The 15,661-nt window shown below is 37.8% G+C and overlaps 1 protein-coding gene across 6 annotated transcripts in view; it reads left to right on the top strand.

Moving 5' to 3' along the window:
- RAPGEF2 (Rap guanine nucleotide exchange factor 2) overlaps positions 1-15,443 on the top strand; it is a 180,842-nt gene extending 165,399 nt beyond the window's left edge. For 3 of the 6 annotated variants that reach the window (XM_084286452.1, XM_084286449.1, XM_084286453.1), the window contains 8 exons: positions 754-777; positions 1,794-2,017; positions 2,910-3,095; positions 4,447-4,599; positions 6,994-7,219; positions 8,687-9,246; positions 11,808-12,113; positions 14,703-15,443. In XM_084286452.1, the coding sequence (XP_084142578.1) occupies positions 754-777; positions 1,794-2,017; positions 2,910-3,095; positions 4,447-4,599; positions 6,994-7,219; positions 8,687-9,246; positions 11,808-12,113; positions 14,703-14,749 (1,726 nt within the window). In that variant the 3' untranslated portion in view covers positions 14,750-15,443. Of the gene's footprint in view, positions 1-753; positions 778-1,793; positions 2,018-2,909; positions 3,096-4,446; positions 4,600-6,993; positions 7,220-8,686; positions 9,247-11,807; positions 12,114-13,358 lie in introns of all 6 variants that reach the window. The other 3 variants (XM_084286450.1, XM_084286454.1, XM_084286451.1) reach the window with 2 other exon arrangements.
- The last annotated feature ends 218 nt before the right edge of the window (positions 15,444-15,661 follow it).

Raw genomic sequence — 15,661 nt, 5'->3', positions numbered from 1 at the left:
GCAGAGCTTTTCTTAACTGAGGGAAAGCTAGGTGAAAAAGGTGCTTTTCAAATGCCCCTCTGTGTACTTGGAAGAAAAATATATTATTTTCCTATCAGCAGGCCCTCGGTAGTTGTTCAGTGAGCTCCGTATGCACAGAAAGTTTTTCACTTTCGTGGTTGGCCTCTACCTCTTTCATGTTGAATTGGATTACTATGAGGATTTTTTTTCTTGTTAACAAATTACCAAGATTGTGTATTGTATATATCAAAGCCAGTTCTAAAATTGGAGAAATCATGGAATTCTGAGTTTATGAATACATACATATAAATAAATGTTTTATATTATTTCTTAGCTGCTAGTTATTTTATATATATATAAATAATAATAATAATAATAGCTTCCGACACTGCGAGGGAGAGGAAGACACTCCTGAACACATCTATTAGTCTGTTTGAAATGTCCATGTGTGAAAGCCTTATTGCTTTGATTAAATAGAAATGGGACTATATCTGAAATAGTTTAAGCTAGTGTTGTTAGAAAATGTGGAGTGAATGATCTTTGGCTTGATGTTAGACCAGCTTATTGCATATTCTTTTTCTTAATTTGAACTAGAAGAGTTTATAATATCTGACTGCCCAAGTCAAGGCTCTTTTTAATGTTTGTGGGCTTCCAGAACTGCTTGTCCTTGGGTCTGGTCTTTTTCTTTCTGAGCTTATGATCTTTCTCTGTCTCTTAAACCCATGCTTTACTCTTCCTGGCTCTCACTTGCAGGAAGAAGAAGTGGAGGAGTTTGGGGTAAGTGGTTGGAGACAACACACAGCCCTTATCATTTTCTTCCTTTATCATTTGCATTGTTTCCTACTTGCTATCTTTAATTTTCTGGTGCTTTGACATTTTTTCTTTCATTAACCCACTTTTTTTTTTTTTTTTTTAACTGATGATATGTTTTAGGCCAGGATTGCTTTTGCTTTTGAGGTTAAAACACAAAAACGGTGTTCTCCCCCCACATTTATAATTTCAATTGCCAAAGAAAATGACTTTCACTGAAAGGAAAATTATAGAATTGCAAGTTTGCAACAGCTGAAAAATTGCTGTTGACTTTATTATGCCTAATAAGCACTTAGCACAAGTACAAATGTTAAAACTCACAAATCTGCTAAACTAACTTTTTTTCACACTACAATGTAGCCATCATTTTTACACTTAACAATTCAGGAACAATGCATAGCTTTCATATATACATACATACACGAAAATGTGCATGACTTTTATTTCATCATGAACCAGCTGATTGTTTTATTTACCCAAAAGCTATTTCAATGTATGAAGTTTCAAGGAAGTTTTATTCCATAAAGCTCGGCTACATGTTTTGTATGTGGTCTGATTTTAGAAGTATTTAGGGAGCTTTCAAAACTCCTTCTGTTATATGTATTTAAATATGAATCTCAGCTACAGTCTTCTGTCAGCATTGCCTTGCTGCATGAGCTTTTCCTAATGCTCCAATCTTCTGAGTAACTGGCTTACGTGAGATAACTAGCCTGAATGCTTTTCTCAGTGTGTGAAGTGATACTGCCTAGTTGGAGCAGAACAGGTTAAAATATTTATGTAATTTAAATAGTGCCTGTCACCAAGTAAAAAGATTTCCTGACCCTCATCCTTCTATCTGTTTGACTTACTGGAATGAGGCATGTGAGCTTTGACCATAGACTGACATTCATGCAATCTATTGCATGTTTCATGTTTGTTAAGTGATACTGTGTTTGGACTAAGTCATGCTTTTCCTTTCTTTCTCCCCCATTCCTTTACTCCAGGTCTCTCAGCCAGGGCAGTACAAATGCAGCTGTGCTGGATGTTGCACAAACGGGGGGTCATAAAAAGCGTGTCCGTCGCAGCTCTTTCCTTAATGCTAAAAAACTGTATGAAGATGCTCAGATGGCACGGAAAGTAAAGCAGTATCTCTCAAACTTGGATCTGGAAATGGATGAAGAGAGCCTCCAGACTCTCTCTCTGCAGTGTGAGCCAGCCACCAACACATGTGAGCATTGACATTTGGTATGGGTTGTAAGGATGCTGTTAAATATACTTCTGTTTCTTCTGCAAGGAAATCATTGGGAATGGTAACTAGACAATATTACCATTGAAAATGATGTCTAATTATTGGCAAGTACTAAATCTTAAGGAAATTATCTTATGGATTAACAATATATTAAAATAGCATTTATGTAGGAGACAAGATTTTTGGAATAATGTGATGCTGCAGTGCACAACAGTTCTTTTGATTTGTGTATGTGAAGGATGTGGAGAAGCCAAGTGTTCCTCTACCATTCTGATGTACTTGGGCTATTGGTGTGAATAGGGCTGGTCATCCCAGATGACTTGAATTTGAGAAGGGAAAGGGCATGGCTTCATGTCTAGATATTTCAGAGACATCATGGAGGACTGTACCTGGTGGCAGCTGGAAATCAGTTGTACTTAAATTGAGGGAATACTGTATCTTATGTCCTTGCTTCAGGTTAGCAAAAAAAAAAAAAAAAAAAGCTAATTATAATGTGATTATATACCCTAACTTTATAATAGAAATTATGCTTATCTTAAACAAATTGTCATCCCTATGATAGCTCAGCTTAACTTCTGGTCACGTTTTTGATAACTACATCAATAGTCATTGTATAAGTGTTTTATTTTGAGAAAGTTACATATTTTAACATATGTACAATCTTTGATAAAGTACGTATTTTAAATTGAGTTAAATCTCCCCCTCTTTTCCTCCTCTTTGGTTCTCTCAAGATATATCCTACTACATTCATTGATTCAGTATATGAGCACATTTTAATTATTAATTGGAGGGCTTTACACTTCTCGGGTTGAAACTCACACTATATTTGTAGCTCATAGTCATTCTTTGCTTTCTCCTATTTCTTGCGAAGTGCCAAAGAATACAGGGGACAAGCGATCTGGAAAATCCGAAACATCACCGGTGGCTCCCCGGGCAGGAATCCAGCAGAAAGTGCAGCAGCAGCAGCAACATAAAGTAAACCAAGCATTGCAGGTCCCTGCTGTATCTCTTTATCCCTCTCGCAAGAAAGTGCCCGTTAAAGACCTCCCACCATTTGGTAAGTCAAACAAAGAAGTGTTTGGTTTGATTTGTTCATGTCAGGGAAGTACTTCTAATCAAATCAGATACAGACATTTATTTCTAGTAGTAGTGCCTGCAAGTTATGCCAGTTTCATGCAGTTGTATATATAAAAATTTCTTCTCTGGAAATGGGAAGAAAGAAATCTGCTAGGAAAGCATCCTTCTGATTTAACTTCCAAATCTGTGTTCTAACGCATGTAACATGTAAATCATTAAGAACTTCCTACATATCACTTAAATGACTTTTAAAAGCTTTTAATAAATATAAATAGTATAATCAGCCCTTCCATTTCCCTTACATGATGGTAATTTAACAATAAATGAAGTCTGATTTATACCTGGTATTAATTTTACTTGTGCACTGCTTAGACTGTTGGAGAAGAGATTAGAAGCAGCAAAATGGGCAAGAAACAATTCAATCTTCATCTAGTTCTTCTTGATTTTACTGTTAAATTTTAATGTTAAAAGGACTTTGAAGCATTTTTGCTCATGGTGGCAAAGTTTCTGAAAACTGACTGGGTTATGCTGATGAAGGATCTGTAAATTATTGATATTGTGATCCAACAGATCAAAGACAAAATCTGTGGAATGCTTTAAAATAACCTCTACCACAAAAATTTGCAAAACTGTCAGAGAAGCTCCATCTTCAGTTTTAAGACTATGCCAGGGAGGGGAAGAGAAAGATAGTTGTTGCCTCAAAAAAGCAATTCTTTATGTCCTAGATCTTTACATCATACATCATCTTCAGGATGTTGTTACTCTTTAGTTTGCCAAAATAAGCTGGTGCAGAAATAGTTCTCTAAAGGGAGAAAGACAACTGCAGGATGGCCTTGTTTTGTAAGCCTAATCTTATTAATCTTTCTGGCTTTCTTTGCCCTTCTAGACTGCTTTGTGAATGGAAAAAAATTGTACTATGTAAACCTTGACTAACCAGTGAGATTTGAGGGTCTTGTGCGTTCTCACCATTTTAGTTCAAGTTTGCCAGTAACCACTACAATATGTATTCCTGATTTGTAGATCGTATAGGCATTGCATTGTGAAATACCAACTCTGGATTATGTTTTCTGCCATAAAATATTTATTTTAGTTGGCTAAAATGAAACACGGACTTCACTAAAATGCAAAAATAAAGCACTATATTTGAGCAGGAGTAGGCTTAAAATTTGTTTCATTTAAACTGGTGTCAAAAACTCACAAATAATCAAAGGGGGAGGAGGAGAGGGGAAAGAATGTTTTTTTCCTATATGGTGTTCCCTCTATAAATGCATTGTGAAATGGGAAGATGTATTTATATTGGACTTAACATCTGCCTACATTCATTCTTAAAGGCATTAACTCCCCCCAAGCTTTAAAGAAAATTCTTTCATTATCTGAAGAAGGAAGTCTGGACCGTCACAAGAAACAATCTGAAGACACAATATCAAGTGCATCTTCACAGCTGTCTTCTCCTCCCACCTCACCCCAGAGTTCTCCAAGGAAAGGTACTAGGCATGCAACATTTCTCATTCTGTTTCCTGAAGGTTATAGACTTTGGAAATTCCTGGGAGAGGATTTTTATGGTCAGGATGAATTACTAGTGCTCCTACTTATGTTACATGTGGTTAGCAAGAGAGGAGGAGGTAGTACACCAGTGTAATAACTGGAAGACCTACTCGTTAGCAGGAAAGAAAGCCTGAACTGATACAGGGTGGTGATGCATTAGGTCACTTTACAGCTGCTTCTGACAAAAATATTCCAATCATCAGTGTCTTCTGCCAGTAAAATGCAAGTCGCTGTATCAAGATACTAACATTAATTGAGTTCATTAACCTATTAAACGAATTATTTATTGTGTCATGCATCTAGATGGGGTGTAACCTATGGATTACAAGCAGGCTTCAGATATTTGGGATATGAATGACTAATAAATAACATTTTACAAGCAGCATAACTAATTATTCAAACAATGTGTATTTGTACCTGAGGAATGGTATTGCACATTGGAACTTTCTTGACTGAGTTCAGTTTTAATGATTTCACAAAATTATTTAAAAAATGAATTAAGGATGTTCAAAAAGGTTTTTTTTTTTTGTTTGTTTTTTTGTTTTAGCCTGTTTGCTATTTCATTTTGCTTGTTCTGATAGTAAATCGAAGAAACAGATTTTTTTTTGTTTAAGCAAAAGTCAGTTGGGAAGTATCATAGCCTAGCTGTATTGCAGACAACTTCTAGTTTATTTTCTTTTCAGAAAATCATTAACGTTGCGTTTAAGTTATATAATACTTTATGTTAAAATACATATATTGGGATTCAGTCTACATAATAGAAGTTCAGACTGCTAAAGAGATGAGTGTTTTGGAGACTTTCCTGTAGCAATAACTTTTCACAAACTGCACAGGGTTGATAGGGATTGGAACCTTGTATACCACTTTCTTATCAAGTGGATAGTTAAACCCTTTACTTAACCTAGTTTGTGGTAGCACTTGTCAGCTGAGACCCTCTGGTTCCAGACTAATGAACTTAACCAGTTCCTTCTCTCTTCTTGGAATTGAGAGCAGTAACAACTAACAAGTCACCATAGACCTCTGGGATAGGTCCAATTGGATAAGACCTGAGATCTAAAAAGGGGAGAGATTAATATGGGAAGAAAATACAAATAAATACCTATCCCAAGTCTCTATTGAAGTTATCTTTACTAAGGTCAGATGGAGGAGGATGTTATGTAGAGGAGAGTTAGGTTATCATCTTCAGTCCTTGTCTCAGCATGATTTCTCTCAAATGATTTATCAGCAAAGAATGAATTTAGATAACTTTGGTCAGTCCTTGTGCATTTCTTGAAAAAGGAATTGGGATTGTGTCTGTGGCTCATAGTGAGAGAAGATATTTTATTGTTCAAAAAAAGAAAATCATAATGGTGAATTTAAATTTAAATAAAAAAAAATCCTTAGCTAGGTGGTGACATGAACAAAATGGAATGTTCTTTCAGAAAATCTGGCAGCAGTAATTCTGTATTCTCAGTGAGTGTGAATTGGGATAGATTACTTGAAGTCATCTTGACAGTCAGTATAGACTAAAAGCAAAAATTGAGAACTGCAGTTGCTTGTAGATGTGTGTTGCTTAATGATGTTTAACTTTTAAGAGCATTCAGCACAATTTTTTCCAACACTAAAACAACAGCTGAATTTGCCCGTGTGACATTCCATAGTTTGCAGATTTTATTGCAGTTTGGTTGTGTTAATGCTACCTCCAAATTATGGTGTAATTCTGTTAATACATGATTATTGTCTTTTGGAATATTATTCGTTAGCCAAATACTGCAAAGAAAACTTGAAAACCCTGAATTATTATTACTTTCTTAAATTTAATTGAAACAACACTTCAGCCACGGTACGTAATAAGCAGTCAGCCCAGGCATCTATGCTTCATGTTATATCTGTTGTTCATCTCTGAATTGTAGCGTTGGAGAACATGTATGTAGTCTTCTGGATTACATTTAAGCGTTAATATTGTCCAGTGAACTTCTTCTGGTCCAGTCTTGGTGGCAGTGTTTAAATACAGGCTGTTTTTTCATCAGAAGTAAGATTTCATGATGTAGGAGCACAAATGTAATGCATTTGAAAATATTTTTGGGGAGAAAAGTAGAGAGTAGAAGGTGAGCAGCTGGTTTCTAAATGAGTAATTCCTATTTCCACAGTCTTAAACCTCTTGTTAAGAAATAGAGCATACAATGTTATAAAGTTAGGCTGCTTGTTTTTTTGTCTCTTGCAGTGCTGCTTCTGTAAATAAAATGTTATCATACATCTGATTTACTACTGCTACTGTAGTAAATATTGCCAGCTGCCTGGGGATAGCTGAGCAGGCTTCTAAGAGTCTGATTAACGTCATGTTCCCTTTGCAGGCTATACTTTGGCTCCCAGTGGCACAGTGGATAACTTTTCAGATTCTGGTCACAGCGAAATTTCTTCTAGATCCAGTATTGTCAGCAATTCCTCTTTTGACTCCATGCCAGTCTCCCTGCATGATGAGAGGAGACAAAGGCATTCTGTCAGCATTGTGGAGACAAATCTTGGTGTGGGAAGGATTGATAGAAGGATCATGATTGAACCAGATCAATACAGCTTAGGGTACGAACTTTATTCTTACTTTCATTATACTTGCATATAGTGTGTGCATGGCATGTTTTTGTCTATATGTCTCTCTCAAATATTCTTTTCTAACCTGCTCTTAAATCCTGCTATTTAAATGCTGAATCTTTTGATAATGCTATATTTTCTGACAAGAAAATGTTTTGCCCTCCTGAGCCTATTATGAGGTCTACAGCAGTAAGACCTAACTTGCAGTAGACCTTATCTGAGCATTTAGTATTGCTGCAGACTGTCTTCTCTTTGTGGCAGACTGGTATTCTAATCTGTTTTTTTTTTTTTAGGTGAAGAATTACCTGAATTAGATGACAAATTATTGATACAATTATTCAGGGCCCAAGCTGAGAAGAGAAATAGTTAGTAATAGCAAGTCTGTTTTATAGAAAAGTGCAGATTTTCTAACTCAAACATTTTACCCTAAATCTCTCTACTAGTCAACAATAATTGGAAGCTAAAATTCACACTAGGCTGCTGGTTTTCTAGGTAATTAACTTCTGTAATGGTGGGTAAGCTAGTGCTGTGAGGAGTTCTCTGAATCTCTGTGTGTAAGTCTTGGTCTGAAAATAATTGGAGCTCTGGCTCTGGTTTAGTCACCAGTTGTTTTTCTGAGCTGTTATTTGGAAGCTTCAGTTCTCTGAATGGTTTCGGGGCTTTTAGTCCTGTGGGGTCTGTGGAAGGCAGGCCTGTTCCAAAACGGGCATACTTCAGCTCTGGGAATCCCAGGCTATGCAAGCTCTTTAATAAGAGGTCTTAAATATTTGGAAGACCAGGATCCCAGTCTGTGTTGCAAGCTGCCCTGGAACCACAAATCCCAGAAGCCCTGATTGCTGCTAAACAAAGCTGACACTTCGTCAGTTTTGCAGCTGCTGTGCAAGTTAGTAGTGTCAGGCTTACTCCATCACTGAAAGGCTACGGAGAGCATACTTGTTCTAGGAAGTAACATGTTTCCAAAACTAATGCTAAAATAAATTCCCTTTGCAAGAAATACTGTAAAGTTGGCATTCAGAGTTTCCTAAGCAGTAAAGGATGTGAAAAGCAGAAGCCTAAACCTGAACTGCAGCCACCTACTGCTAAGGCTCAGTTTCTGACTTATGATCCTTTGCTTTGCTTGTCTGGAAAAGCACTAGGAACCTATCTATCAGTGCTGTTTGCTTGCCTTTAAAGGGCTGCTGCAAAGTTAAGATTTTACCTTTTGAAATGGCTTCACTGAAGCACTGAAGTTTCATCAGGATATCTGTCCAGTAATTCTTCTTTTTGGTTTTATTAAGGATGAGCTTGAAGGGAAAGTTTTCTATGCTTTGAATTAGTCTTTAAAGCAAATAGAATGTAAATTGCATCAAAACCTCCAATATGCTTGCTTTTTTGTTGATTGTCAGATTCTTTGTGTTTTGCAAGTGAGCTTCACTTTCAACACTGGATTTTTTTTTTTTCTCTTCAATGTACACCTAGCTCTTTTGCACCACTGCCAGAGAACAGAGGCCTGTATGCTGGAGCAACTGTGCTGTCTTCTCCTAGTACAGAAGAACTGTCACAGGATCAGGGGGACAGAGCTTCGCTCGATGCAGCTGACAGTGGCCGTGGTAGCTGGACTTCTTGCTCGAGTGGTTCTCATGACAACATACAAACAATACAGCACCAGAGAAGCTGGGAGACGCTGCCTTTTGGACATGCTCATTTTGATAATTCAGGCGATGGGGCAGGACTCTGGGCCTCAGGCAGTCATATGGACCAACTGATGTTCCCCGATCATGGCACAAAGTATGGCAGGCAAAGTCAAGGTAGGGAGGGCCTTGATCAAGCACAGTCCAGAGCAAGCTGGGCATCCTCGACAGGCTACTGGGGAGAGGACTCAGAAGGTGACACAGGTACCATAAAGCGGAGGGGTGGGAAGGATGTTTCCATTGAAGCTGAAACCAGTAGCATAACGTCTGTACCAGCAGAGGAGTCAAAACCAACTCCCATGCCCACACACATACCGGCATCATCAAGCAGTACAAAGGGGCTTATTGGTAAGTTCATTTTTGTTTGCCATGAATTACTTTAATTCATTTGCCTACAGTACTTGTTTCTATTGTTCTAAAACTATTTTTCTATTGTCTGGTGTGATTGTAAAGCAAAACTAAACATTTTGTAGTTTCTCTCAAATTTTGCCCTTTAACTGTGCTTTTATTGCTGGAGAAAATATCACTTATTGTTAATTCTCAGTTTTTGCAGCTCTTTTGTGTTTCAAAAGAGCCTGCCATACATCAAAAAAACTAGCTCAACTGCTGGACAGTGTTTTGAGAAAGTTGATATATTTAGGTGTCTGTTCTGAAATGAGAATTATGCTTTGCAGTAAGGCTCTGTATTCTATATTTAGGTATCTATAAATGTGGCCTGATTTATATTTTTAGAAGTGTTTTCCTTTATACATTTGTATGACTTGTCTGATGATTCCTGACTTCTGAATGTTCCTTACTTCTGAAAACGGGGTCACTTTGTGCTTAAATACCAGCTGAGATGTTTCTTTAGGCTGATGAAACTTAAGAGGTTCCGAAGAAATTAGAGCTGAAATGCATTTATAGTCATTCAACAAAGTAAAGATCAGATAAGGTATAAATTAATATAAAGGGGGCTTTGGCAAAGTTTCACATTTTTCTCATATTGTTCCTTCTACACATCTCAGATATCCTTGGGCCATCTGAGACCTCTGCAGGGTTTGTTTGTTTTTTTGGTTTTTTTTTTTTTTTTTTGCTTTTTCATTCCTTTCCTTCCTCTTTGCTGTGGGTGCCTTTCCTCACCTTAATACGAAGAACGATCTAAAAGCCATTTTACCACGACACAGATGAAAAAGTCTGCCAGATTAAGGTCACGCTGAGACCATTGTGATAAACTGCTTTTCCATTTTCAGCCAAAGTATATTGCTTAGCAATGGCCCATTGCCTCAAAGCTTGGGTGCAGATCTGAATCCCTGAACTATGAAGAGAAGGAAGCTCTTCAGTTCAGTACTTGAGGTTCTGATTTGTGCCAGTCTCTAATTTTACTCTTTGATGCACTTGGTTTCCACCAGAATGTGGAACAAGCATGCTTCCAAATTTGCCTCTTGAGGCAGTGCTTAGCAGTACATTTTTAGACTTCAGAGAATGTGAAAGTAATCTGAAAATGGCAGCTGCATGCTTCCATGCACTTCAGTACTATTCACTATCTTGCAAATGTTGCTCTGGGTATCACTGATCTCTTGCTATACTTCAACAGATATTTTTTTTTCCTACAGAATTTCTGCTGTATCAAAATTATTTTTCAGAAATCCCTTTGAATAAAATTTCTCAGAATTTTTTCATGTTACTCTGCTTGGTTAAAAGAATTTGTCCAAGAAATATATTTGGATTCCATTTGGATGTCCATTTGTTTTTGCTAATTGCAAGGCATTTATCTGTAAAATCCCACCAGCCTGATAGCACCAGTCAGTTTTAAGTTTGTAGTGCCTGTTCAGTCAATTTCATACTGCATAATGCAGGGTGATATTGTCCTCATCAGTTGTGCAAGAATATAGGATGTGACAAGCCAGGGAAAGTGAATTTGCTGTGCTAGAGGTTTTTTTCTGCAGTGTTTGCCTTTGTAATGGAAGTTAAGTTAAGTTAAAGAGCTAGACCCTCTAAAAGTGTTAAGAATTAAAGTCCAAATTAATTAGTTTAAATATGTAATTCCAAAATACAGAGTCATAAAAAGCAATGTCTATCTGCTCTGTTCCTAAAGGTGTTTAAAATTCTTAACCTCTCTTTCTTCCCTTGAAATTCTTTGCAAGAGTGAACTTCTAAGCATGTCCAGAGTTAAGTCTTATTCAGGTAAACTTAAGCCCCAGTGAGATCCGCACGCTAATTGATGGTCTCCTCTTCTCCTGTGCAAAATGTAATACAATCATTGTTCTTATGGGAATGCTCTGATGGTTTAATTTTGCAGAGATTACAACCATATGGACAGTGAAAGCATGAGAAGGACATCCATTTCTGTTATCTCTTGAAAATATAGCTTATGTCTCATTTAGGAAGATTTTTATGATAAAATAATGTCAGGTCCTTGTCCCTTTTTTTTTTTTTTTTTTTTTTTTTTCCTTCCCTGCAAGATGCTAAAAGCAAGACATTTAGGGACAAAGCCAATCTTCAGGATCAATATAGTAGTGCATTTGGGGAGCTGCCTGTGTTCCTGATGGCTGCCACTTGTGTGGACTCCTGGAGTTGTTTACATCACTGGTCTCTGTGATCAGTTGATGTAATTGGTGGGACAGCTTCAGCTACCAAGTTTAAACAAACTCCTCTTGTAATTTGGTGAATTTTATTGAACTAATACTTCACTACTGGAAGGATATCTATATCCTGTGTATGTTGTATATTCTATGCTTTCTTGTGTGGTTTACTTCTCAAGATCTCTTTATCTATTGTAGAGTATTTGACCTTTATCCTTCTTACAGATTTTTTTTTCTGGGAACTTGAGTTTGCTGCTGTTTAATTCTCACTGTTTATTTTTCTTTATTTTAAGAGATAATAAGAAAACTGCTTAATGTTTGCTCTTTTTTCTTTTTTTTTTTCTGCAGCACGAAAAGAGGGTCGGTATCGGGAACCACCTCCAACTCCTCCTGGTTATGTAGGAATACCTATTGCTGAGTTTGCAGAAGGTGTTTCCCATCCAACCAGAAAGCCTCCAGATTACAACATAGCACTTCAGAGGTCTAGAATGGTGGCACGGACATGTGAGACCCATGGGACATCAGCTCAACAGCAGCAGTCGCATGGCCATTCAACTAGCAGGCCTGTGAACAAACCTCAGTGGCACAAACCAAATGAGTCAGATCCACGTCTTGCTCACTATCAGTCTCAAGGGTTTTCTGCAGAGGAAGATGGTAAATTTTTAATTGTTAGATTTTGAATATGCTGCATGCAGAAATGTTCAGTCTTTTCACAGACACAATGCAGATTACACAGTAGAAATTCTTGCCATAATTCGAGCTCTTCCATCTTTCAAACCTTGCTGTTTGTTTACTTTTGGAAGGGGTGAAAATGAGTTCATCTAAAACGTTTAAAATTTGGAATGTAGGTCCACCTGAATCTTCTTGGACAGCCTAGCAGTTGACTTAGACAACTTCTCTGGAGGCGCCTATGTTCCAGGTAAAATCCTGGTTGCCATAAAAATACATAATGCTTGGCGCTAGCCGTGCATTTAATAGTCAAAAGACTTATTCTGGTCTACAGAAATACTTGCCCCAGAGACTGTCCTTGGTCAGGTTTAGATGGATGGTCACTCAGCACACTAGCTGAAACTCTTACAGTTGTGGACACTGGGTATTCCACACCAATTGCTACACATAACCAGCCCACTATGATTTTGCTATCTCGCTTGCCAAAGTGTGTTTGTATCTTTATGCTTTAGCTTGGCTATGGCGGTACAAAGGCTCTGCAGACATAATCTTTCTGTTTTTCTGTGGAGTGCAAGTGTAGCTGGATTACATCTTCAGAGCTAGATGCTCACAATTTAGGCAGGGTAGTGCCCAAATGACGTGTCCGAATCTTTGATGCTTCGTTTTGCTTAATGGTAGAAAGGCTAACCTTCCCCTTCCCTCCCTAACTGCTTAGATACTAAATCTTTATGTGCAGGATGAACTCTGCAATTGAGCATGATGAAAAAGATGAGGCTGCTTTAACAGAACTACCTCAAACTTTAAGAATTCCCATGGTAGTTTGGGAATTTTAATCTTTTTTATCAGTAACAACTAAAGCTGTGCTCAATTTTTATGCAATCTTAATTTAAATAAATCAGTAGAAAATAGTAACCTCTGGCAGATATTTCCAGGGAAAAAAGTAAGAACAGCTTTATGAAGCTGTTAGATATCTAGGGGTAGCTGTTGTGTTCTCAGGCTGAGGAACTGCACCTAGCTCAGAGCGATTGTCTTATTTTTTTTGAGAACAGAATTTCAAAGAGGTACTTTTCATGAGACCTGAAATGTAAAGTTATTTAGATTTGTTTTTACATATATACCTAAATGAAAGGAATGGAAAGCACGTGAACATAGTACAGGTTGTTTCATTCAGTAGCAGTCTTGTTCTGCGTGAACTAAATGATATTTTCCCCTATCCTATTGTGTTTGCAGAAGATGAGCAAGTCTCTGCTGTGTAAGACTTGGGGCTTTTCTGGATCCAGAGAGAGCCACCTTAAAGGAGAGCACAAGAAGACGTCCCTAGAATAGGAGCCTTGGAACTATAGTTAAAGGATGGTGGACCTGTTTGCCTCCTTCCCTGCCTTAAAGCAGCATGGGGCTTCTTCCTCCGCCCCTCCCCTCTGTCCCCCCTCCCCTTGCATGTGAAATACTGTGAAGAAATCGCCCTGGCACTTTTCAAACTGTGTTGCTTGAAATGCACAGTGCAGCAATCTCCAAGCTACCACTGTCGCTGTCTGCCACATCACACAGTATCATTCCAAATTCCAAGATCATCACATCAGGATGATAACTCTGGCTGCACTTCCCAATGCCTGGAAGGGTTTTTAAATCTTCCTTTTCAATTTTAATCACAACCCTAGCACTTAGTCTCGTTGGGATAACGGGATGAGCTAGTTGTCGATTTACATTTGGCCTTTAACCTACAAAGAGAAAATGCATTGAAATCCTTCAAGGAGGCAGTGCTTATTTGCTTGTTTACAATGCCTTTGTTACAATTTTGTATGTTTGTGTTCTGAGATCAAATACTGCGTCTGCATAGTAACTACAGTATTATTTCGTACTTGTAAGTAGGGTTGCCAGCCTGAGCTCCCGGACAGGATATTGCTATCACGTGGCTGAGCAGGGCAGAAGGGAAGGCAGAGGTTGCAGGACATGGCCTTTCCCAACCATCTCGCTTCACCCATAGCGTGCCCCACCCTGGGACCTCCAAAATGTGTGTCTGTTAGCAGGAACGGCACCAGCAGCCGGGTCTAGTGTCAGTGCAGCACCACGTGCGTGCACCTACCTACCCAGTGAAGGACCAGAGGACGCTGTGTCTCCCATACCTGTGCCTTGTGGAATACAGGACGGCATGATCTAAACAGCGTCCCATTTTAACGAGACAGATGGCAACCCCACCTTTAAGTTATATATTATTTTTATTTTATTTTTTTTTTTTTACTATATAGTAGTTATATTGAAAGAGAAATTAACTGGATAACATTGCAGTGAAGGCAAGCTGGGATGTCACAGCTCCTGTCAGCTGTTAATACTGATTTAATAACCTCCACCTTGACTTTGGCATTAGGGGATAAACAAGCCTTTAAGTAAAGAAAAATAACCTGTTTAGATATGTCAGCCTTTGCAATGCAGAAGTAGTCACAACTGTTAATGGCTTCGTGGAACACTGCATGTGTAGAGAAGGCCAATGTGTAGCAACCACCTGCTCACAGCTGCTATTAACCCTATAATGACTGAAATGACCCTCCCCTCTATTTTTGTGTTGTTTTTGCACAGACTCCGGAGAAGTGAAGGCTGCCAATCCGAGTAGTACTCAAATGTGAGGAACTGCTGGTCTTGGATTTTTTTTTCCATTGAACTCAGCTGATCATATTGATCAGTAGATAAACGTAAATAGCTTCAACTTTTAAAGATCAAATTGCAGTGTTTTTTCACTGTATCAAGCAAATGTCAGTGCTTTATTTAATTCTCTCTCCTGTAATCATAGCTTTTGTCTATTTGCTTATATATCACATTGTCAATTATGCATTTGTAATTTTACATGTAATATGCATTATTTGCCAGTTTTATTGTCAAGGCTATGGACCTCATGTGCATATAGAAATACAGAATCCTAGCTCTATCACAAGTTGCACAAATGTTATATAAGCATTAAGTAATTGTAGACCATAGGACTGCTAATCTCAGTTCGCTCTGTGATGTCAAGTGCAGAATGTACAATTTACTGGTGATTTCCTCATACTTTTGATACTACTTGTACCTGTATGTCTTTTAGAAAGACATTGGTGGAGTCTGTATCCCTTTTGTATTTTTAATACAATAATTGTACATATTGGTTATATTTTTGTTGAAAATGGTAGAAATGTACTATGTTTATGCTTCTACATCCAGTTTGTATGAAGCTGGAAAATAAATAAATATAACATTAATGAAGTCCATATTGATTCTTATGCATTTTACATGTTCCACATACTTGAACAAATTTATGAAAAAATTTTACTTCTCTGTGTATTAATATTAAAGGGACATTGCCAAGTGATGTGGGCAAACTATTGGTGTGGAGTTTTTCTTCATGTAGTTACGCTGCTGTTGGTATGTGTACTGCTGAATGAGAGTGAGTGATACGTTGTGTGTCCCCACCAGAAACATTTGAGAAGCTGAAAGGAGGAGTTCCTAGAGCAATGGCCCTATGTACACATAGCATGTAAACAGTTTTAAAGGCAGGATCGTGTTGA

Source organism: Netta rufina, assembly GCF_964035555.1.
Source record: "Netta rufina genome assembly, chromosome: 4".
Classification (NCBI taxonomy): domain Eukaryota; kingdom Metazoa; phylum Chordata; class Aves; order Anseriformes; family Anatidae; genus Netta; species Netta rufina.
This window is presented reverse-complemented; position numbering and strand designations above follow the sequence as displayed.